The sequence below is a fragment of the Phycodurus eques genome, chromosome 4, assembly GCF_024500275.1.
Source record: "Phycodurus eques isolate BA_2022a chromosome 4, UOR_Pequ_1.1, whole genome shotgun sequence".
In the NCBI taxonomy this organism is placed as follows: domain Eukaryota; kingdom Metazoa; phylum Chordata; class Actinopteri; order Syngnathiformes; family Syngnathidae; genus Phycodurus; species Phycodurus eques.
The window spans coordinates 16,126,622-16,151,464 of NC_084528.1; the positions used below are offsets into that span (position 1 = coordinate 16,126,622).

Genomic DNA, 24,843 nt, shown 5'->3' on the forward strand with positions numbered 1-24,843 from the left:
TGTGCTGTTGTGTGCCTTAAAGCGAGCAAATAAGTTGTTAAGCTCATTTAGCAGGGAGGTGGAGCTGTCACAGGTCTGTGGTGAGGGTTTGTAGTCCGTAATGGTCTGAATACCTCGCCAGAGACTCCTGGTGTCACTGCTGTTACTGAAGCAGTGGGCGATCCTCCTGGAGTACTCCCTTTTGGCCTCCCTGATGCCACGAGACAGATTGGCCCTACCTGTCCTCAGGCCCTCCTCATCTCGAGATCTGAAAGCAGCGTTGCGGACCTTCAGTAGACCTCCGCCGTCAGCCATGGCTTCTGATTAGCATTAACAGTGATGGACTTAGTGGTGGTGACATCATCTATGCACTTGCTGATGTAGCCAGTCGCAGTCTTTGTGTACTCCTGAACGTCAGTGATGGAGTTGTACGTTGCATCCTGTTTGAACATTGTCCAGTCACTTGTGGCAAAACAGTCTTGAAGTTCCACTAGGGACCCTTCTGGCTACAGTCGTACCGGTTTCGTAACTACTTGGGTGACTTTAACCAGTGGTCTGTAAGCTGGCTTTAGCATTACAGTGAGGTGGTCTGAGGCACTGAGGTGGGGCAAGGGAAGAGTCTTGTAGACTCCTCTCAGGGGGGTAAAAATATTGTTCAGTGTTGTTTCCCCTTGTTGGAAAGGAAAGTGAACAGTCTTGGGGTCACCATGGTTGAAATCCCCAGCCAGGATGAGGAAAGCAACTGGGTGGGCTGTCTGCTGCTCACTGATGTGAGGGTATAGTTCACTCAGCGCTTCTTGTTATCAGATAAAGCTGTGAGACTGCAGACTTCCCTCAAGGCCAGCAATGCAAAAAGGAGTTTTTCACAGTGTTAAATGCTTGTGCCACAACATTTAATGGCTTTGTCCTTGGCTCACGCAGAAGCTTGTTAAAAGATTCACTAACACGCCTCCAGTTTAAACACTAATGTTAGGCACAGGGTGGCGACAATTTGTTATGTCTTATTGGTGTCCATGTACAATATTATTGCATCCCCTTAGTGTTTATTTCTGCAATACCAGTATTTTTGTCTCCTCGTTAGTATTTTATTGGCCCTATTTTTTTATTATTATTGTATCCCACAGGGAAGGTTTTGATTTTTAGTTGCTTCTTTTTGTAGTCTGTCACATCGATTTATTTTGGTTTGTATTTAGAGCATATTCATTTTTTCTGTTTATAACATTAATATCTCCACATTGGCAAAAAAATATATATATATTTTTGACCATTTTTTTGTTTTCACTAACTTCTCCACTCGATAAACCAGATGACTCTTGATGATTTGAACCCACCTTTTTTTTGTTCTTTTTTAATGTGGAGGAAAACAAATGGAATCTGTGACTGGCGGGTTGTGTTGCTTAAGCGTATCCTATTACTATAGATTGATTATTCAAACAACAAATAGCACTGAATGTCAATGCTCTGTATACTAGTTAGGGGTGTACCCAACATGAAATCCAGAGTTGTCTATGGATGAAAAAACAAACAATTGTGAAGCTGAGAGATGGAAAATCAAATGTACTGGTATTTTTTAGGCTTTACACGATCAGGATTTTTGGGGCCGATCACCGATCAGCAAGTTTAAAAAAAACACCGATCCGATCACAAGATGGAGCAATGTGTCTATTTACATGACTTGTTCATTTATTGTATATACTTGTGTACTGTATACTGCATCCATTCATCCATCCATCCGTTTTATGTACATCTTATCCTCTCAAGGGTTGCAGGTGTGCTAGAGCCTGTCAGCTCAAATTATTCTCTAGCATTTCAGACAAAAGTTAAAACATCAATGACCTCTATGGGGCATTCAAGGATTGGCCACCGACATAAGTTTAAGTCCGATCAACATTACATGATAAAAATAATGGGTGCTAACTTACTGTAATTAAATTACTTTACTGCAATTAAATTACTTTAATAAAATACTGTTGACGACATGCTCACCCTAACTTCCTCACTGTACACTGCTATATGGACGGGTGTTGTCCAGAGTTTGAGTCCGTTTGACACTTTTCTCCCCCCCACGCTGCGTTGCTTGTACGCGGCATGCTCCTCTCGTACATTTTTCAGGTGATCGATCAAATTTATGTTGAAGCATTTAAATGGCATTGTCCACGAATGTACTTCAGTTGTGCGCAGACTGCAAATAACTTACGTGCTGTTTGTCTGAGACACCGCAAACAGTCCCACACCGACGATGTGTTTTTTCACCGACAAGATTGAAAAAACTTTATAGGCCGTCAGATGGTTACAGTACTGCGCAACAAGACACGTGCCGAGGCTAAAAATAAACTAGCTTTTGGATTCATGCGAGACGAAGACGCGGGGTTAAATGTCTTGTGCACAGCCGATCGATGACGTCATTGATCGGATCGGCGACTTATGTCATGAAAGCCGATCAGCATAAAATGCTAATTGTCGGCCGATATCGATAACGCCGATCAGATCGGTGTAAAGTCTAGTATTTTTTTAATTAGTCAATATGATATGAAATATTGTTGCACAAATATGAATATTTCAGCTTTTATTCCCAGGTATTTACACCTGGATTAGATAACGAACTTGGAACATAGCACCTTTTGTTTGAACCTACTCATTTTTGGTGAGCAAAAAGCTTGGCACATGCTTGCTCAGGTGTGTCCTTTTACTTTGGCTATTGAATACAGTTAGGGACTAAGTAAACCCTGTCGCAAATTACAAAACACTGCGAGTAATTGACGTCCCATCCCCATCTCGCTCATAGATGCCACACTATAGCAGAAAAGCACTACTTTTCTGGTAGACAGGGCTATGGCCTAAAATGAATTTTCTTCCCTCACTTTTGGTGCTTTGAGATAAGAGTTTTAAATTCAGAATTTTGTTTTGGTCACAGTAATTGCTGAAAGTGCCACTTTGCAAAGATAGGATGTTGGAAATGGAAGCAAGGAATTCAGTGCTTTTTGGACAATTTCTAGGTACTGTACCCTTGATTTTAATCTCCTACACAACTCTGTGGGGAGGGGCAGTCTTCCTCAATGTGTCGGTTAGCAACTCCATACACCAGTTGACTAAAATGCATGTGATATGGTGTTGCTTCACGAATAAGTTTCATAGACATGCTATCCGCTTGAATTGCTTATGCTGGGACAACTAACAATAACAGGTTATATTGAGATACCAACTCACAGGTTCTCACAAGTGTTTCCGCACGATAAAAGCATCCCACCGGCACCATTCATCAGTAGCATTGGCTTGCTCATTTCCCACATCCTGTCCTGTCTTTTTCTGTCCTCTTTCATCTTGTCCTATTGGTTAGTTGTTGCATGTGTCCTCACCGGGTGTGTTCCCCCATCCACAAATACGAACACAATTTCACTGTTGTAATGTTACTTCTAGTCAAATATCTAGACTGTCTACTATTTTTCTGCTGAGGTTCACACCCCTATTCCCCATGTCCGTTCTGTCCCTCTGTCTGTCCCCTAAAACCCTTTTCTGTCCGGCTGGATTTTCAATAAACATCATAATAATTAAAAAAAGAAATTAGCACGAGTATTTCAAACTCCCCTGTTGCACAGCAAAACTGATTCAGCACAAAAGGCATACGGATCCACCATTCTGCATGGCCATGCAACTGAACAGGACAGGTGTAAAAGGGAAAAAAATATATATATCAAATCCTCTTTCCCCATTGAAATATATGGAAATCCCATTAATCTGTTTGAGCCTTAATTTTTTTATAAAATATTGTCGTTTTTTTACATATGATATTGTAATTTGTAAAAATATACAGTAATAGCAAAATTAAATGGATTGTAAATAAATTGAACCATTTTTTGTGGCAATTCAATGGACATTGAATGGGTGCATTTTCTGGTCTCCATGCTTTGCCCACCTGGAGGCAGTATAATACAGACAAACTAATAGACATGGAGACATCTCAGCTCCTCTGTAAACTGCAGTAATATTAGTTCCTCTGCAGAATACATGCCTGTGAGTATTTTTATATAATCTGTCTACAGGTGTTGCGTTCAAATATCCATTGCTTAAAGGATGAATAACATTGCAACATCAATGCTTTTTGTTTCTGTATTTCCCATTATTTGTTAGCATTAGCCTAACGGTCTTTACAGCACATTTTTGCGGTTGTTTTAAATACACGTTTAATTTTGTTTAGTTGGACAGTAAAGTTCAACTGGGAGTTGCAATAAACAGCTTGAAGCCTCTTCGTTTGATGAATTGTTCACTATTTGCACAAAGATAATCAGTCTACTTTATTGTTGTTATTAATATTATAAATATTACTGCTGTATTATTATTATAAATCAAATCATTATTTACTGTTGAGAGGCTGAAATTTTGAGGATTTGGACAATTTTAAGTTCAACAAGGTCTCTGAAGGATTAATCGATTATCAAGTCGTTATTGGATTAATTTGATTTAAATTTGTATTTGATTTGTTGTCGATAAAGCGATTGATTGTTGCACCTTTAAAAAAATCTAAGGTTTTGGACAAACGTAACCTCTAAAACTGTTCATTTTTTTTAATAATTCCATCCATCCATTTTCTGAGCCGCTTCTCCTCACTAGGGTCGCGGGCGTGCTGGAGCCTATCCCAGCTGTCATCGGGCAGGAGGCGGGGTACACCCTGAACTGGTTGCCAGACAATCGCAGGGCACATACAAACAAACAACCATTTGCACTCACAGTCACACCTAAGGGGATTTGTTAAATTAATTTTATTTTTAATGGGATTCAAATTAAAGCATTTTAGAAAAATACGATTAAACAAAACATAATGATGATAATGAGATGGACCTCACAAATTACAGGTACATATCAGCAGTCATACATATGTTTATTTCTGTAACTTGACAAAAATAAATGCCAAAAGGTTTTAAATTGTATTGAATTAATTCGATTTGTCTCAGGTATTGATTACAAGCTGATGCAGATATAACGACTAGGCTACACAATTAATAAACACGATATGATCTTCTGGACTTTTGCTTCACGAAATGTTTTCAATCTGGATCTTTTTACATTTTAGTTGATTTCCCCTGGTTTATCTAATGGTCTACATAATAGTGATTTGTTAAATTCTGTAAATCATTGTTTTTATTTTACATTGTTGTTGCAGTTGAGAGATAACTTATTTAAAAAAACAACAAAGCACTGTGAATTTGTTTGCCCCCCCCCCCTCCTACAAAAAAAGTACAGATAAGAATACTGTTAAAGTACCGAATAGATAAACACTATCGTTAATAGTAGTATTGTTAAATTCTCAACGGAAACCTTCCGCACCCCCAGTAGACACACAGGAATCTGCGATGGAGTAAACGAATAAGTGGTAGTAACGAAGGTTTGAGATCAAATAACGCTGCGGTGTGTTCTTTTCAGACCACTGCTACTTTATCGGAGTTCAGTATCATCCCGAGTTCACCTCCAGGCCTATCAAACCTTCGCCGCCCTACTTTGGCCTCCTGTTGGCTTCTGCTGGCAAACTCCAGAGCTACCTGGCAAAGGGCTGCCGCCTGTCTCCACGGTAACCAGCACAGAAACCCACTTATCTCCATGAGTGCGTTAGTCTTGCGGCGGTAACGCCGTTTCTCCCATTTTGCAGGGACACATACAGCGACCGCAGCGGAGGCAGCTCTCCCGACGTCGACATCGCCGAGCTCAAACTCCCGTCCTTGTCGTGAGGCTTGGGCCGCCCCTGTGTCAACTATTAGACAAAGTGCCACTCAAAACGTGTTTTCAGCCTAATGGGTAAAATATACTGTTGATTATTTATACTTTTCGGTGAATGGATAAAGCTTTGAGGGATGTCTAAAGCAAGAAAAATATTTTTTTTTTGGGAAAAGATCTGGTTATTGTGTATGACAAGCAGCATAGTGTTTTATCTCTGGGATGGATCGAAAGCGTAGTTTATTACGCATTTAGCTTTAAAAGTTTTACATAAATGAATTATTTTACATTTAATACAATTGAGGTCAAAGACGAGTGTGTCTATTGCAACCTATTGCAGTATTTCTACGACATGCAGTTTTATGTACATATCAATGATTTTTACATTGACATTGAGTGTACTGTATATACAAATGTTATCTTCCTTTATTATCACTGACATGCCTTTTGCAAACCTTTATGAAATTCCAGACGTGTATAAATGCAAAAACAATACTTCAGATTTCGTTTTGTCACCTCTGCCTTGATAAAATAAACGGCCTCAGCATAATGTTCATTTCTCTTTCACCAACCTTTCACTTCTTAGCCTGTAAATCACCCAATTTTGTCCCATCTTGCTGAATGTATGAATGTAATTGTCATTCATACTGAATGCTGAATGTAATTGTCATCTCTCCTCCTTAATTCAGCCTAATATTGCTAAATTACACAAAAAGTTGTTACATTGTAAATGCAATTTTTGAGCCCCCATTTCTTAGCATAAACTAACGTAATCCTAAAGATTTAGATTTTGACTACTGATGATTTTTACGTGTCCATCAGATGGTGTTACTCTTCCCCATTCAAAGCATGCTGTAAATTTTGACACCTTTGTGTTAGCTGCTGTAAGTATCATTGATGTTGGAAAGGTCCTCTCTCTTAGAAGTGCATACAGTTTTTTAATTATTCATTCATTCATTTCCCGTACCACTTATCCTAATTAGGGTTGCGGGCATGCTGGAGCCCATCCTAGCTGACTCTGGGCAAGAGGTGGGGTACACCCTGAACTGGTCGCCAGTTAATCCAGGGCACATATAAACAACCAACCAACCGTTCGCACTCACAGTCACACCTACGGGAAATTTAGAGTCTTCAATTAACCTACTGTGCCTGTTTTTGGGATGTGGGAGGAAACCGGAGTACCCGGAGAAAACCCACGCAGGCACGGGGAAAACATGCTAACTCCACACAGGCGAGGCCGGACTTGAACCTGGGTCCTCAGAACTGCGCGGTAGATGTGCTAACCAGTGGATCACCGGGCCGCCTGTTTTGAGTTAATTCAAGTAAATGGTTAAAATTAACAAAATATGATTCATATTTGATGTGTAGGTACAGTCGGTACTGAAAGTATTCAGACCCCCTTAAATGTTTCATTCTTTGTTATATTGCTGCCATTTGCTAAAAGAATTAAAGTTTTTTTTTTCCCTCAATGTACACAGCACCCCATATTGACAGAAAAAAACAAAATTGTTGAAATTTTTGCAGATTTATTAAAAAAGAAAAACTGATATCACACAGCCATAAGTATTCAGACCCTTTGCTGTGACACTCATATATTTATATTTACACTGTCCATTTCTTCTAATCATCATTGAGATGGTTCTACACCTTCGTTGGAGTCCAGCTGTGTTTGATCATACTGACTAGACTTGATTAGGAAAGCCACACACCTGTCTATATAAGACCTTACAGTTCATAGTGCATGTCAGAGCAAATGAGAATCATGAGGTCAAAGGACCTGACTGAAGAGCTCAGAGACAGAATTGTAGCAAGGCACAGATCTGGCCAAGGTTACAAAAAAAAATTCTGCTGCACTTAAGGTTCCTAAGAGCACAGTGGCCTCCATAATCCTTAAATGGAAGATGTTTGGGATGACCAGAACCCTTCCTCGAGCTGGCCCTCCGGCCAAACTTAATGAATGAATCTCACTAGCAGCCTTTCAACCGTACAATCCAAAACAGCTTTTAGTTTTGGACAGCGGAACTTGATCCAAATCAGCAGTATCTCACTGGAATCCCCAACCCCCGCCCCCCTTAGATGCTGCCGTCATATTTGCATTTGCTTAAAATTCCTCATAACAAGCAATGACCTTACTCTACGTAAAATGAACTGCTTTTTTTCCCCCTCCCCCTCAGTGATGCAACAAAACTGGTGAACTTTGCACTCCAGTTTGTTTATGTTCAGCACTTACTACGGAAGTCCTCAGAGGATTTCCACATAGTTCTGCCCCATTACCAATACAAGAGTCTGATCCACACACAAATGAATGCATTATTGTGGTTGTGGGTTGCAGTGGCTTCCATTAGTTTTTTCCCCCCTACCCACCACCACATGTCTTGCTGAAAAGAACCAATTTTGAGAGGGTGGACCTGTGTCATGCAACCCTACCCCATATACTCGATATAGCTTTGCTTACCTTTTGGCTTTGATATTGTGCTAGTTGACAAAACTGGGGACGATACTACCTGGCATAAATTGCACCAAAGCACATTTCCCCATCAAAACCAAGGTTCAACTTTTTGACCATAATTCTAAAAGGTATGTCTGGTGAAAACAGGTGGAACTTCAGTTGGACCTGGGGCCTTAATGAAGGTGCAGGGAATTATGAACAGTTCCAAATAGGAGTCAGTATTAACACAAAACCTGCAGGCATTTGCTAGAAAGCAAAACAATGTCAGGAAAAGCCTATGAGAACAGATGAAATGTATTCCTTTTTATATCTCCTGTATTTGTATACAAGCCAAGTCAATTTTCCATAGGTTCCCTTTAAAATGTTCTCCACTAAGGGTATTAAGTGTTTATGATACCCACTTAGTACTTGTTTATACTAATCATAAATTGTATGTACCAAACCAAACAAAAAGGCCTACCTCCAATAGTGCCAACATTTAGAACAAGAACAAAAAAATAAAGACAATTTTATATACAAAAGTACATTTACTTTGAAATACTGTACTGCAAACCTTGTGTAGACTACTGTGTGTTTTTGTGCCACCTTTCCCAGAAGGATCTCTAAATTACCAACTTCCTCTTTTCGGGCTGCATTGTTCCATCAAGCGGATAAGTCTGTCAAGATAAGGTAATCAACGGTTACTCACATTCACACAGACAGAATAGTATGTCTGAGTAACAGTGTGTAGTTTATTTGTTTTAATCAATTATATCTAGAAACTTGAATGTGTGAATCCATTAATGACTATTTCATCTGGGAAATAATGGGCTGCTCTATCAAAAGTATGAAATCTTTTTACTGGATGAGATCATATAATTCCTTACTGGACTACACTTATTACTCTTTGAAAGGTAAGTGAAGCATCTCTTGACTGGCAGAATCTGAAGGAATTTTTCATGGGAATATATAATTTATAGGAGTGCTGTACGTGGAAATCTGGTAACATTCTGCAGCTGTGTATGGATGGGAAAACAAGCAATCTTAAACTTTAAAAAAATAATAATAATAATTTAATGGGATCTTGCAGTGATTTTCAAATATCAACTACAGGCCTCCCATCAATAAATGTCTTACCCAATCTAGATGTGGGAGTAAAAGTAAAAGAATAAGTGGTGCTATCAAAGCCATTGAATAAAGCTGCTCTGCTTTCTTACCCCGAGTTTCTTGTAAATTCGCATTTCTTTCTCCATGAAAGTGTCCAACTGAATATTTAATAAAGTTCCATAAAATTTTTCCAGAAAGTTTACAGCCCTTTTACGACCCAAAATGTCTGCCTTTTTGAGGAGTCAAAATATTACAAACGGCTCTCATTACAATGTACTCCAAACTACATCAGTTCTCCAAGTACCACCATAAAAATACAGTAGTAAATACTATGCAGTTTGAACATTAACACTGCACTTAAATAGAAGAAACTATAAAAAATGTAATTAAATGATAACTTTAAAAAGTGTATAAATATTTGAAAGTAAACTGTTCTAAAAGATGAAATGTAACAATACAGTACAATAACTTAAATGGAATATATTGTACTTAAAAGTTAAATACAACTGAACTGTCCATAACAGATGTCCTGTCCAGGATTAAAAAATAAAATAAAAATTAAGTCACTGTAACATTATGTACAGTTTGAACATCCATTCTCAACACCACTTATCCAGTTCAGGGTCACAGGGCGCTGGAGCCTATCCCAGCTGACTTCAGGGGAAAGGCGGACTATACCCTGAAATGGTCGCCAATCAGTTGCAGGGTACACATAAACCCGGACAACTATTCGCACTCACATTCACACCGTCACTGAGTGGGAACCTAACCCACGCTGTCTACACCAAAGTCAGGCGAGGGTACAACTACACCATCAGCGCACCACACTTGGAGAAGCACTGTCTTAGGGCAAACTGCTTACACTAAATTGAGTCAATTCGTGAATAAATACAGTAAATATAACTTTATGACAGGGTATCCTCGGAGTTCCATTCCTACGGCAGTGACGTAACCCAAATTTGTAAGTAATAACACACAAGTAGTCTATCACTAACCTACGCTGACACATGAATTACACAATTTGTATGCAGAGGGATCAAAAAAGGGACCAATAAATTTTTCTCCAATTAAACCCAATTACGATTGTTTTAGTCTTAAAAACATATCAAACTGCTTGAACGATCATGATCGTTTCAAGCGTTCCCTCTCCCTTCTCATGCAATGAACGAGTCCATCTTCTTACTGCACAAGAAAACAAACTAAAGAAACCAGTTATCCCAGTTGAGCGGAGAAGAGGAGACAGCCAGAGGAAAAGTTTTATTTTTTTATTTGATCAAAACTACCAAAGGTTTCAACCTTTTGTCGCGATGACGTGCGTCACCGACCACAGCAAGAGCCGGACGCTCTTGCCAGTGACAGTGTTAGCTGAGGACGATGCAGTAGAGATAAAGTGCAGAGTGACACGAGTGATGCTTTTCATCACAAAGGTGCGTATTAAGGCGGTCAAAATGTTCTTGTCAATTACAGTAAAAGCATTATGATTTACTTGTTACTGTAGTCAGGGGTGTCAAACTCATTTTTGTCGCGGGCCACATTGCAGTTATGGCTTCCCTCAGAGGGCTGTTATGACTGTGAACCCATATAAAATATTGTCTCCTATAATGACATATACACAACAAATTGATGGATAACTAGTTTTAAAATCATAAGCCAATAAAAAATGTTCACTATTATTACATTTATTCCAAAAAGGTGATTGTAACATAAAATGCTTGCAATATCTCAACATTATACAAGACACCAATTTTGGTATTTTCACAAGAAACATGAAGTCGACACACATGATTTGCTTCCGCGGGCCACATAAAATGATGTTGCGGGCCGGGTCTGGCCCCCGGGCCACCAGTTTGACACCTGTGCTGTCGCTAATGATTCCCAAGAGAGCCCAAGCCTCCCACGTGTGAGCGTCCCGCCTATTTGTGACGTCACGCCCCTCCTTTCGTCGTCGTGTGTGCGCAAGCAAATTTGCGCAATTTGAGCGAGTTCGCCACCCTGGATTATAGGAAGCGGAATGGAAGCCACGAGTTGACTGCGCTCGAACATGTGGTGCTTAAATAGGCCATTCCTTCCCACACCTGTCTCGTTCCTTATTAAGCAAGCATGGACCCGAGCCTGTGGCAGTACCAGTTCCGCGTCATCATGCTGGGGGACTCCACGGTGGGCAAGTCGTCGCTACTCAAGCGCTACACGGAGGACCACTTCATGGAGGCCATCAATGAGACGGTGGGGGTGGACTTCTACGTGCACTTCCTCGAGGTGGAGCCCGGCGTCCGGGTCAAGATGCAGTTCTGGGACACCGCCGGCCAGGAGCGCTTCAGGTGAGCCAAAAGGAAATGTGGAGTCTCGCTGACGACTTTCAGGTGCAGTACAGGGAGTCCTCGGTTATTTAGGCCTGCGTCGTCACGGGCCGTAAGAAGGCACGGTGTTTTTTTTCTTTTTTTTTCTTCCATACACATATTTACCATGATTATGTCTTTACTACTGCGCTTAATGACAGAATACGACAAACTGCATTTTACGTAAAAAAAAAAAAAAGGCCATACGGACACAACTGTGCTGTAAACGCACAACCTTTGACATATTTATGATTTATCGTCGCTGTTGGGCGGATCCCCGTTTGTCCAAATATGGGCTTGCTTATTGATTTATTCGTCGAAATATGGGCTTATTTAGTCATTCATTACAAATTGATCATATTGGTCAGGGGGTGAAGCCCCCTAAAATAGGCCTAACAATGCCACTGATATTGGTTCATCCTCAAGTTCTGTTTTTTATTTTTTATTTATTTTTTTATCTTTTTGTGTTTCTTTTTTTTTTAGTAAAAATTCTTAACCAATTTCTTCTTCTTCTTTTCGGCTTGTCCCGTTCAGGGTCACCACAGCGCGTGATCCTTTTCCCTGTAAGTTTATCTCCTGCATCCTCCTCTCGAACACCAACTGCCCTCACGACATCCATCAACCTTCTCTTCGGTCTTCCTCTCGCTCTTGCCTGGCAGCTCCATCCTCATCATCCTTCTACCAATATACTCACTATTTCTCCTCTGCATGTGTACAAACCATCAAAGTCTGCTCTCTCTAACTTGGTCTCCAAAACATCGAACCTTGGCTGTCCCTCTGATGAGCTCATTTCTAATTTTATCCAGCCTGGTCACTCCGAGAGCATCTTCATTTCCGCCACCTCCAGCTCTGCTTCCTGTTGTCTCTTCAGTGCCACTGTCTCTAATCCGTACATCATGGCTGGCCTCACCACTGTCTTATAAACTTTGCCCTTCATCCTAGCAGAAACTCTTCTGTTACATAACACATCTTGACACCTTCCTTAACCAGTTCCAACTTGCTAATAGGTGAATTTATAAGTAGGCGGGGAAAAACTGTAGTAGCCAGCAGTTTTCTGGCTACTTGAACATTTTGCGATTTTGGGGCAGTTGAGGACTGGTCGAAATGGGCAAACATCAAACCCACAGAATAATGTATTATTTGTCATTTCCTTGCTTGTCCTGACAGGGCTCATAGTGTAATTGAAAGGTTCCCCGGAGCTCCTGGATCTAAATGTGAGTTCTTTTGTAGCTTGAAAAACATGTTATTTTGCGACCGCCGAAAATCAAACCCGCAGAAAAATGTTGTGGCATTTCCAGGTTTGGGTATGGCTCGTGTTGTGTATTAAAAGGTTTCCTGGTGCTCCTGTACCTAAAAGTGTATATGTGGGGTGGGGGGGGGGGGGCCGGGGTGGAACATTTTGCAATTTTTGTAATAGCCACAGACCGGTTGAAATGGTCAAAAATTAAGCTGACCGAAAAATGACTTATTATTATTATTTTTTTACTGTATTTGGTCCGGGTTTGGGCATGGCTTGTGGTCTCATTTGCGATTATGTGACAGGCACGCACTTGTCAAATTTGTTGAAAACTAAGCCCACAGAAAAATTAGAAAAATATTTTGGGGTACAGGCAAGGCCACAGGGCGTGTGTGGAAGTTTTTCTGGCACTCCTTGACCTAAAAGTTTTGGTTTTTTTTATAAATTGAAAATGCAATTACAATCTTTACTATACCCGCGAACCAATAGAAAATGGCCGATAATCAAGCACACGCCACCACAGACATTTTTTTGTGGTGGTGTTGGAAGGTTTCCTGGAACTCCTGGGCCTAAGTCCTGGAGTTTATTTTTTTTTTGGTTGGGGTCAGGGGGTTTGGCGGGCAGGTGGGGGGGGGACGTGAACATTTTGCGATTTTTACGGTACCCGCAGGCCAGTTAAAATGGCCCACAGAACAATTCAACTTTGGGACATTTTTAGATTTAGGTTTTAGGTGAGCTTCCTGGTGCTCTTATGAGTGTTTTTTGGCAAGTTGAGCATTGAGTGATTTTTATAAAAGGTTTCCGTGCACGCCTAGACCTAAAGGTTTTTTATTATTTTTTTAAATTTATTTATTTTTATTTTTTTTAATAAATTGTGTGGCAAAAAATGCAGCAACAGCCACACCTGTCGAAATGCACAGAAATCGACCACCTGGAAAAATGACTTTGTTTTGCCATTTCCCAATTAACTAGTTTCTATGTGAAAGGTTTCCCAGTGCTCCTGGACTTAAATGTCCAATGGGAAGGCTGGACAATACAAGCTTTTACAGAAAATGGTCCCTAATCAGTCCGTTCCTTTGTGTTGCATTTAGGTGACTCAGGTAACGCAAAGTTGCCTGATAAGGTTGTGAAAGTATGAAATTCCAGCCAAGAGGCAAACTTGGTGTTAATCTTCTTGTAGTAAAGAGAAAGCTGATCGTTTTGGAACAGCAAACCAAGCAAAGTCGGACATGTGTACTCTTTCAGGTCTGTGACCCGCTCTTACTACCGCAACTCCGTGGGGGGCCTGCTTGTGTTCGACCTGACCAACAGAGCGTCCTTTGAGCACATCCGGGACTGGCACGCCGAGGTGTGCGAGCACGTGCTGCCCCACAGGGTCCTGTTCGTCCTGGCGGGCCACAAGAGCGACTGCGACGGCCACGGCAAGCGGGCGGTGACCAGGGACGAGGCCGAGAAGCTGGCCGCCGTCTTGGGCGTGCCCTACGTGGAGGCATCGGCCAAGGAGGGCCACAACGTCAAGGAGACCTTCGAGCTGCTGGCCCTCCGAGTGTACCAGGGTCTGATGAGCGGGGAGGTGGAGCTGCACGAGGGCTGGGACGGGATTAAGTGCGCTATGCCGCTGGTTTTGCTGGGACGCAGGAGCAGCCTGGCTCAGCCTGGCCCCGCACGCAAGAACAAAAAGGAATGCTGTGCCTAAACCGTCTAAAGCAGCGGTCTTCAACCTTTTTGTTGCCACGGGTCGGTTTTACGTCAAGCAATATTTTCAAAGACTGGCATAGACACAAAAAAAATTACAAATTATTAAAACTGCAGGAAGTCCTTGAGTTACTACGTACTCGACCTACGACGTTGCGACTTTACGACGCCCGTGCCTCGTCCGCCATTTTGTCCCCAGCAACATAGTGTTTCTGCGTAGCTAGTGCATAGTGCTTGTCTGTGTTTGTGCGGCGGGAGTATCTTTGCCTTTTTCGCCCTCCTTTTTTCACACTCTCAGCAGTAATGGTAAGTACAGCATCTTATTTTTTTAATATTTTAATGTATTTTAGTTTCTTTATACGAAGTGTTAACCTTTCCTGCTACGGTCACCTGACCGTGGTCAGGAGACGCAGAGGTTAACTCCCTTCTCTCGTTGCACAGCTAAAATGGGTGGCGGCAACAATAAAGGCACGAAGCACCAATTTGCTGCTTTAATGGCTTTATTAGCTCCTCTGCACATTCAACGTCAACGGGTCCTCCTCTAAACGCTACTCTTCCCCGGTCGCCGTCACTACACTTGCCACTGTACACACTCGCACCGGCGCGCGCACTCCTTCTTCGCAGTCCCGCCGGATGACGCCTGCGCAGTCCCGTCTCACTCACACACCGAGTTTGCTGTCACAGTCACGTGGGACAAACCCGTAACAGAAGTATTTCGACGTAAATTTAGACTTTAACGGTGATATCTGACTTACGCGGAAAATCGTGTTACGTCGTCAGCGTCGGAACGGAACTCGTTCGTAAATCAAGGACTTCCTGTACAACTCACCATTACGTCGAATGCAGTTGTTGTAATTGGCGGAAGCCAAAGCAGCTTTGAAGGCTTCATTGCCTCATTTGCAAGCCTGTAGCAATAAACCCTTTTTTTAAGTAGGACTGCAGATCTATAAAAATGCAGCTTTCTTTTTATTGGAAGTTGTAGGCTCTTCTTCGGTTTCATAATTAGGCCTTTTCGTCTTTCGGAAGAAGCTCTCCAAAGATGTTTGCTGTTTTTTTTTCTTAATTTTAGCTAGCTTGTGGAGTTACTTTTTTTATATATTGTATCACAGCGGTGGCTGGTGTTGTATTTTTTTTTGGGGGGGGGGACGACTGTAATGTAGCGCCCTACTTTGCTCCTAGCTATTGCATTCAGACGAGCTACTGGACATGTCAAACGTTTATGAAGAGTCGTTGGATAGTGATTTGTGCGCTCCAGACAAGAATTATGTCATGAAATCATACAGCAGAGATGAATGAAACAATTTTACATAAATCCCTTGAACCCTGAGATGCATGAATGGTTGGACCCCAACACTTTTCTTTAAGTGGGTCGAAATGGACTCATATCAGAATCAATGCGTTTTATACAATTGTGCGTAGGAATAATCATTTGTATTACGTTTTGGTATACACACGTCTGTTTTCATGTTACAAATGTTTTTATTTTGTAACTTTTTAAACATTCGTAACGAGGTCCTTTGGATCCTGTTGAATTAGATTTTCATGTTGATAACTGACGCCGCCACCTGGACTGTAGTCTGCCCTCATCTGATATTTCTGGATCCTTTTCTAACCTCCACGGGTCATTTCAGTGCATCAAAGGGTTAAATCCCCTTCTACACTGGCCTCTTTCACACAGAAAGAGAGTAGCATTGGAGCCTTAATAGAAGAGAAGGCATTTATCCCTCTTTGTCTTTTATGAACAACAGCGATGCGACATCCCGCAATCAGATACTAAAGCATACATGCACATACTGATAACCGAGGCGCTTGCTTTTCTTCAGGATTAGATTGTTGAATTACTGTATGTCAAAAGTTTTGCCCTCTGGCTCTCCTCAGGGCCCCTGGATCTGTACAGAGGGCGACCCCACAAGTGGGCACAAATTCCTCTTACAAATGTCAGTGATTGACGACACAGAGTAGAAAACCATTTCAAGTAGCTATTTTGTTTTGGGTCTTGTGAATCCGCCACTGTGTGTGTGCATGCTCCGTTTTAACACTTGGATGCAACTTCAGGTACACCAGTACAATCCAATTACAACAGCTGTTAAATTGCATTGATACACAGCTCTTGTACGGGATCTGATCTCTTAGGTGTACCTAATAAAGTGTCCAGTGAGCTTCCATTTTCATGGCGTGCAGCCTATTCTCGGGCCTCTGCTGCATCCCCACTAATTGCTCGGCATCCGACGAGCTGAGTGAGCAGATTTGTTTTCACACGCCCGACGTTGACAATTATTATTAGATCGCCCCGGGGCGCCTCTGGATCTCGTCGTGGCGCAATGTCGAAAGAGAAGTCATCAAGGCAATTACTGTCACGCTCGGTGTGACGAATGAGCCTCCTGTGTCCCTGCAGCCTATTTATTTAGCCTCTAAGACACCCTCCCCTAAGACGCTCATTGTTATGCAGTGTGTAAGGTGCTTCTCTGTAAATAAACGGCGAGCCAAGTGATGAAATGGCACTTCATAGCCTGAAAAGTCACTCCAAACATCAATGCTGTACATGAGTCAGGTACTTTACGCTACTGTGAGGAATTCCAGTCTTTTTATTTGGATGAGTTGTACAACTGTATACAGTTTTCTTATTAACATTCATGCTTGGACAATTGATTAACTAAAAATGTATTTCTGCTAATTTGTGAGCGGATATATTTTTGGGCCATTACATCGTCGTATAAAGGCACACTGGCTAAATAATTACATATCTGGAAAGCACTCATCATGGCCTTTAATTAGATACGTCACTTGGACAGGATATAGTGGAGAGATTTTTGAATAATCTCCAGCAGACAATCAGACATTCTACTATTTTGTAAAAACTGTGAAGCTTTAACCTGTAAAAAAACTTCTAAAGTCAAACAACCTTCACTGCGTATCAAGTAGTTTTGTATGTGTACTTGTATACTTATTTTCGTAATTTACAGTACGTTTTAATGACCATTGGAGATTTATTACACTTTCAAGCAGAAAAAAAGTTTTTAAAAAATTTGGTTATGTTGTATGTATGTATTATGTAAATGTTGATCTCATAATGACAGATGCAAATTGATTTTTGACTTTGTTTCCAGAGACAATCAAATAAAATTGCAGATTTGTGTAAAAACTGTGAAGCTTTAACCCATTGAAAGTTCAGTGGCTATTATGAGTTTGTGCTAATTTGTGAGTTTAATAACCACTGGAGATTGGCCACATTTTAAAGCAAAAACAGTTTTTGGTCACTAATGTACACAATCGATCTCATAATTACAGATCATGGCCTTTAAAATGAGATTTTCTGTAAAATGTCTTTTTGGTCATTATTATATTCTGAGGCTATATTGGCAGATCTGATCCAATACAACTCGGTTTGGTTTGTTACAAATTTTTTTGAATGTGTTTCTGAGGGATCATGTAAAATATGTTTTTGTACATTCGTTATCATATATCACCAAGATAACTATGCTATAAATGTTTTTATCATTTAGCCCACAAATGTTCCCAATATATAATGAATATATGTTTGAATGTCGTTAAGAGGAGATATATTTTTTTCGTTATTGCGATGAGTCAGATCAATACAGCAGTGGTTACAATCCAAACAGATGATCATGTTTATTGACATAAACAGCTGAATGTGTTAACAAAACTTTGAGAAAACAAAACAAGAGTTACATTAGCACGTGATGATGCTGGAAATACACTGCAAAATTAGGAGGACATGACAATGAGACACTGTCAACAAATCTTGAACTAATCATACCTTACATAGGAACCCCACCGCCCAACAACAACAAAAAAAAAAAAAATACAAGGTGGGCTTGATACAAGGAAAATGGAGTCGTGCTACTTTTTGGTCGTCTTGCGGATCAGGGCCATCCTCTGCAATACATCGAAAAAGTGAGATTAACTTGTTTGATGCAATTCGGATGATTGACAGGACAATCAATGCGTTACCTGTTTGTGAGCCTCTGTGGTGCATGCCTTCTTAAAGGGCCGGATCTCATCTGAGCCGTAACCTGGGATCCACATGTTCCATTGACGCTCTGATGAAAGACATTTGCAAATGAATTTATAAAAAAAAAAATATATATATATATATATAAACAATTTGATTATACCTATGATGAAAATCACAGTGCTCTCATCTTTTTAAGTGAGAGAACTTGCACAATTGGTGGCGGACTAAATACTTTTTTGCTCCACTGTACACACACACATCCATCCATCAATGTTCTTTATCGCTTATCCTCACTAGGGTCGCGGGCTGCTGGAGACTATCCCAGCTATCTACGGGCAGGAGGGGCAGGGTACACCCAGAAGCAGTCGCCAGCCAATCGCAGGGCAGATATAAACAAAGAAACATTCACACTATGGGTAATTTAGAGTCTTCAATCAACCTACCACGCATGTTTTGGGGATGTGGGAGGAAACCGGAGTACCCGGAGAAAACCCCCGTAGGCGCAAACAACCATTCGCACTCACATTCACACCCAGCAGTTAAAGGTATTCAACATAGTGCAATCGTGTATTTTGCACTTTTAAAAAATTATTACAGTAACTTGTTTATTGTAGGTTCAAGAAAACTCCACAGTGAATTTAATCCGCAAAGTAGCGATCAACTATTTATTATATTACTGGATAAATTCATAAGTTTCATATATGCCAGGGGTGTCAAACTCATTTTTGTCATGGGCTACATTGTAGTTACAGTGTCCATCAGAAGGCTGTTATGACTGTGAAACAAAATAAATGCTAAATTGGCTCATCATACTATTACATATACATAATAAATTGATGGATAACTAGTTTTGAAATATGAAGTCAAAGATATTGTTCAGGTTACTGTAAAAAGGGGTTTGGTAACAAAAAATGCTTTTGCAATATCTACACTGGCCACTCATGCCAGAGTAGCATCTGCTCCATTTGCGCACTGATTGAGGAGTATCTGTAGCATTTGCACGGCCGACATTGTCCCAGATGATCGCGCTACTCGTCACTTTAGGCCGCATGCACTCCTTGAGGTCTCGGCGCCCTTTGCACGGTGGTCGTTGCACCGGACTATTGCAATGTTGGTCGTTCGAACTGCTCTAAGTGCTAGAGGACTCTGCATCTTTTTGCACAATTGTTTTTTGTCAATGTCTTTATGTCCCCAAAGTGTTCTGTAAATTGACTGTTTGTTGTACTAGAGCGGCTCCAACTACCGGAGACAAATTCCTTGTGTGTTTTGGACATACTTGGCAAATAAAGATGATTATGATTCTGATATGACAATTAGAAATTTTAGTACTGATTTTTATCTGGAAGTTGACGCACATGATTGGCTTTTGCAGTCCACATGAAATGATGCGGCATGCCAGGGCTTGACTTGAGTTTCACACCTGTGATATAATCATTTCAATGCAAATTTAGAGCGTTGCAGGTATTTTATTTGTCAATTTGAGGTCACCAATCACACACACAACACAAGCCTATTATGGAAGCATTTCTTGAAAGAAGTGAACAACGGCCCCTGCAATTTCCTGGCTTAACCATTTGCACTGTTCCTCACAGTCACAGTCGTCAGCAAAAAGCATTATGGGTACCCAGAATTCATTGCGGTGATTTCTTTTTAATTACAGTACTGTAGTGGTAGAAAATCAGCCTAAACATTGCTCTTTACATGCATTTGCTCCTGTTGATATTGTTATAAGTGTATGCATTAGCTATTTGTCAGGCTAAGGTTAGTATTTGTAAATTTATTTCATAAAACTCTGATTGTAGCTTGTGTTTTAAACGGCTAAGGTACTCGGTAACATTTCTTTTTCTGCTTAGAACAGCCCCATTGCTCTTTTTGTAAATCATTGCCATTTTTAAATAAATTACACTATATAGCTGACTGTATCAGAGACGTGAAGGTGAGTAATTGCACTACAATCTCCTTTACTTTTGCTGCCTTGAATCTGTAAATAATCAATAAATGAACCTCCATATAAAGAAGGATTACTGCATTTAATTTTCGTGGTTTATAGTCAACCAAAACAATGTGCAATTTGAAACCAATTGTTCATGAGTATGTAAACCTTTTTTGCTTTGACACACTAATCCACGAGGCCAGAAAGAAAAACCTCACCGAGGTGTAACTGGACATCTTTGACCTCCAGGGTGTTGGACTTGCGGTGGCGTGCCAGCTGACAAGCGGCCGTGACAACGCTCTCGATGAAGTCGTCGGCAATCTGCAGAAGCATCTGTGGAGACGTGTTTCCAAATGACGTCTCGAAAGAGCACGAGATGTACGATAAAAATCATAGGGAAGTATCGATGCCGAGACAGATACGGACCTCCTCTACGTCCTCGTCCAGCTGCTCGTTGGGGTCTATTTCTCTCACCAGGTCCTGAAGCTTCTTCTTGCTCAGCACCTGAAATTGACATTATTAAACAATTGTTAAAAATCACGAAACAATGATTGTGATGTTCTTCCCCTACAGTCGTATAAAAGCAGCAAAAGGAAATACGAGTGTAAAACTCATTTGAGGTTCGGCGGGGATAATTCATGTGCGGATTAGGAAGACATCACAAAGACACTATTTTTTTTATTAGTATTGTGATCTTTGTTCCTTAAATTAGCCTAAAATGGCACAGCTACAGGAAAACTGAATTTTTTTAATAACTAAAAACAAAATTCCCATTGAAAGTATTTTGTTTTATTCCACATTCATCTTAGCCTATAAATGACAATGTTTCCCCATTTCCTCTGTTTGTATTATAATACATATTATAGCTACAGCGGCCAGCAATCTGTTCCTTCTTTGACAATTGCGCCTTATTATTTGTGGTTCAATAAAAAATAATGCAGTGCTATACGTGGCACCTCAAAATGTTTTTTCCTGTGAATGCAGTTTTTCCCCATTGCAGCGAGTTGATTAACCATGCAGGGGTTAATCGTCAAGTGTGCGAATGCGAGTTGCCAACTGAACTTTATTCACGACTGTCCAGTTGGAACTCGTTCAGCCGCATTGCTCAGTGTGCGGCGGGCCTAATTTCTTACCACTAAGCCCCACCCCCTCAACACCACCACTACTTGTGGAATAATGGCGAACGATAGGCCTTACTTTACCAACCTGAGATCCTTCGGGGCTGCTTCTGCCTGCAGGGCCAGCAGGGGCTCCGATACCCTTCACTGCCGTCGCTGTGCTGTTGGCCATGCCGGCGGCCTCGGGAGGATTGGAGGAATGCAGAACGGTTGCGTGCTGGGTTACTTTCAGACAAACACTGCGATGGATTAGGTGCAAAGCACGATCATGTCCATGTACCTGCGGAATAGAGCAAAAAGTGTGTCAGCACTCCAACATGAGCTACACTTGCTGTAAGATTCTATTATTGTAGCTCTATATTATTACTCTCCCAATGTTTTAAGATTCAATTGCTTGCAAATTTCTCAACAGATTCAAATCAGACAACATTCCTAATATTCAGGACATGCCCTGTATGGTTTTTCACATTCCAAAAATTCCCAGTTTTCCACATTTTTCTCACACACAAAAATTAAGTGAATGAGAAACTAAAAGATTCCTTATTAAAATTCAAAATGTTCATTCAGCTCATTCAAATCACTTTAGGAACTATTTACAACATTCTAAGAACTCCCCCATTATCACAATAACATTCCCATATTGCCACATTCTACATCACTCTTATTATTTTTCCACATTTCTTGACCGTTTCAAACCATTCCTCCTTTGAAGTGTTCAGCTCATTAATATCGGGATTTACTCCATTCCTACAATTCCCACTTTTTTCCAAAACAAAGTCCCAAAGGAGATTTGTACATATATATCTAGCATTCAGCTTCAACATTTGTTGACCAATTCAAACTTCAAAATGTTCAATTCAAGACACCTTGGGATCCATTCCCCAAATCTCCACATTTATCAAAATCCCCAAATTAAGATTTTTACATATTTAGCTCGAGTTTTCACATTTTCTCACCGTTTCAAACCATGTAAACTTACGAATGTTCAGCTCATTTAGGAAATATTGGGAGCTATTCCGAGTCACATTTTTTCCCCCCAAAATAAAATTCCCACTTGAATCCATGTTTTCCATTATTTTCGCCTCCTTCCACACTTCTTTACCCATTCACACCATTGCAAGTCTCATAATCTACATTTCAACATGAATTCTACAGCATTTCAACGTCAACAAGCGAGCAATTCCTACAGAAATCGCAATTTCGAATTATTACACTATAATGATGATGACGACCTGACGATTCGTTGTTACGAAATCATATGTAGCGTGACTTCCAGGCCCCCACACTATAGCCTTAGAATTATGCAATTGAGGAGAAGAGAAAAAAAATACTCCAAAGGGAGTTACTGTGTGAGTAACATAAAAAAAACGCGCCTAATGCTAAAAACAATAGCAGCTGTGTAGCGATGGCGCTAGCCGAGGGAGCTAACGTTAGCATCCGCGCTGACATACCGTGCCTTTTAAACACAGATTAATGCAGCACGCCTAATCCTCTCACCCAACTACGCAGACATCATCTATCCATGTTTAGATGTCGCTATGACAGGGATATTGTGAGATAAATATACAAAATCTGCTCCTGAGTTGCTGCTTCGAAGTGGCAAGCAAAAAAAAATAATACGCAGCCCCACTACTTCCGCTGTTTGCGTGCGTCTACTTCCGGCGGCCATTTAGACTCTCTTCTGCCACCAGGATGGTGTCATTCCAACTAAGTAAGTCAAATGTAAGGAATAATAATGAATTATTACTTTGTCGGGGCGCCACGGTGAATACTGGTTGGCGCAGCTGCCTCACAGTTCTGAAGACCCGGGTTCGAATCCGGCATCGCCTGTGTGGAGCTTGGATGTTCTCCACGTGCGTGCGTGGGGTTCCTCTCACGTCCCAAAAACATGCATGGTAGGTCAATTGAAAACTATTTAATTGAAAATGATCTTTAATAATAAAGGTTGATTTCGACAGTGTTGGCGTCTGCGTCGCTGACTTGACGTGAAGTCAGCAACACTGCCGCCTAGCGAATGGAGGGACGGGCCTTCACGCACGTGTGAATTTTCTCAATTTGTGTGCGTGTCAATATTTTGAAAACTGCGTTGCCTTTTGTCCCCAAAATAAATGGGCGTGGCCGCTTATCCACAAACGCACCTTCAACAATTCACAAGCAGAATGGAATAGTTACAAATGGTAAGTCATGATAACTGCACACACAACAAAATGTAAATCATTTTGAGACAAATCTCTCCCCATACGCATTTCATCATCATAGTTATTTTCGAGATATTGTTGCATGCATCCATCAATTTTAAATCCCCATCTATCAACTCTGCTATCACCCAGAGGTGTTTCTGGCCCATTTCTCGGGATGCTCAAGCACCCTAAATTGAATTCCAGCACCCCTAAAATTTCTATTTATTGTACATACATACATACATTGTTGACACATAATATTTTAACAACAAAATTACAGCACCCCCATGGCTCAAAAATGGTTTGTTGCAATCAGTCCCTCTCCTCAACTGGGCTCTGAGCACAGAGCAATACGCTGCCTTCCAGTGATATGCATTGATAGTGTAAGTGGCTGAAACCAGTAATTTAGGACCATTCCTCATTTTTGCTGAGTTTAATGTTGTTAGATAGGAGTTCGCAAATGTTTTTTTTCTCACTAGGAAAGATTATTTCAGGTGGTCTGCCAGTGGCACCTGCCTGATAGAGGGCACAAGAGCGCCGCCCTACCACACGTGTAGTTGTCGCCATATTATTTTCCTTGAAGACAAAAACAAACTGATAGTAAAATAAAAATATATTACAATATTTTTGTGTTATCCATTCCACATGCTCTCACGTAATACGTTATATGTGTTTAAATGCATTTGATTGTTTTAAAAGTGTGTTTAAAGATCTTGAAAAAAATTTATGTACAATAAATATAAAACATGCCCAGGGTGTATTTTGCAGTTTCCCAACAATAGAGGCAGCTTTACTCTATTTATATGTACCAGTATATTTATTTTTAGATGAGGAGGATAAAAAGTATACAGCATACATAGATAATGCCGAGTTAAGTTGTTTCATTCATCGCTGCCTCTTTTTTGAAGAATTATTGACTGTCTGTCAAACTGCTGCTTGTTGTGTAGTGAGTTGGGGTGAGTTCACTGCCACCATGCTGTGCTTGTATCGCAAATTTCTGCACGCAAGTCAAAGCAAGGAGTCGTCTGAACAGCGGCTTGTATCTCGAAACACTCGTATCTCCGGGCACCGCTGTACAGTGAACCCTCAGTATCCATGCGAAAATACACGTGTAATTGATGCCCCAACATAAAGGTTTACAATGCCAC

General features: G+C 40.8%; 3 protein-coding genes across 11 annotated transcripts in view; 2 read left to right on the forward strand and 1 right to left on the reverse strand.

Annotated features, from left to right (window-relative positions):
* ctps1b (CTP synthase 1b) overlaps positions 1 to 7,415 on the forward strand; it is a 112,020-nt gene extending 104,605 nt beyond the window's left edge. For 5 of the 8 annotated variants that reach the window (XM_061674252.1, XM_061674250.1, XM_061674253.1 and 2 more), the window contains 2 exons: positions 5,398 to 5,542; positions 5,621 to 7,414. In XM_061674252.1, coding sequence (XP_061530236.1) covers positions 5,398 to 5,542; positions 5,621 to 5,699 — 224 coding nt within the window. In that variant the 3' untranslated portion in view covers positions 5,700 to 7,414. Of the gene's footprint in view, positions 1 to 5,397; positions 5,543 to 5,620 lie in introns of all 8 variants that reach the window. The other 3 variants (XM_061674251.1, XM_061674248.1, XM_061674255.1) reach the window with 2 other exon arrangements.
* Positions 7,416 to 11,017: 3,602 nt separating this feature from the next.
* rab42b (RAB42, member RAS oncogene family) lies at positions 11,018 to 20,169 on the forward strand. The gene is made up of 2 exons (XM_061674256.1): positions 11,018 to 11,538; positions 14,039 to 20,169. Exons 1-2 carry the CDS (start codon positions 11,321 to 11,323, stop codon positions 14,487 to 14,489), a joined length of 669 nt encoding a protein of 222 aa, XP_061530240.1. The 5' UTR covers positions 11,018 to 11,320; the 3' UTR covers positions 14,490 to 20,169.
* taf12 (TAF12 RNA polymerase II, TATA box binding protein (TBP)-associated factor) lies at positions 18,094 to 23,140 on the reverse strand. Of its 2 annotated transcripts, none has more exons than XM_061674258.1 (6): positions 23,013 to 23,140; positions 21,604 to 21,795; positions 20,824 to 20,901; positions 20,616 to 20,730; positions 18,461 to 18,549; positions 18,094 to 18,385 (listed from the first exon to the last, which is right to left on the reverse strand). In XM_061674258.1, exons 2-6 carry the CDS (start codon positions 21,685 to 21,687, stop codon positions 18,350 to 18,352), a joined length of 402 nt encoding a protein of 133 aa, XP_061530242.1. In that variant the 5' UTR covers positions 21,688 to 21,795; positions 23,013 to 23,140; the 3' UTR covers positions 18,094 to 18,349. The 2 variants fall into 2 exon arrangements, with proteins under 2 accessions (XP_061530242.1, XP_061530243.1); XM_061674259.1 differs by having other exon boundaries at positions 22,967 to 23,140.
* Positions 23,141 to 24,843: the final 1,703 nt, after the last annotated feature.

Bases quoted from the DNA above. Each gene is read 5' to 3' on its own strand.
- taf12 (XM_061674258.1), bottom strand. From the start codon at position 21,687: ATGGCCAACAGCACAGCGACGGCAGTGAAGGGTATCGGAGCCCCTGCT. The intron at 18,550-20,615 runs GTGAGGTTTTTC...GTCTTTCATCAG, and splicing joins AGATGTCCAGTTACACCTCG to AGCGTCAATGGAACATGTGG. The intron at 18,386-18,460 runs GTAACGCATTGA...GATGTATTGCAG, and splicing joins CCACAGAGGCTCACAAACAG to AGGATGGCCCTGATCCGCAA.
- rab42b (XM_061674256.1), top strand. From the start codon at position 11,321: ATGGACCCGAGCCTGTGGCAGTACCAGTTCCGCGTCATCATGCTGGGG. The intron at 11,539-14,038 runs GTGAGCCAAAAG...GTACTCTTTCAG, and splicing joins GCCGGCCAGGAGCGCTTCAG to GTCTGTGACCCGCTCTTACT.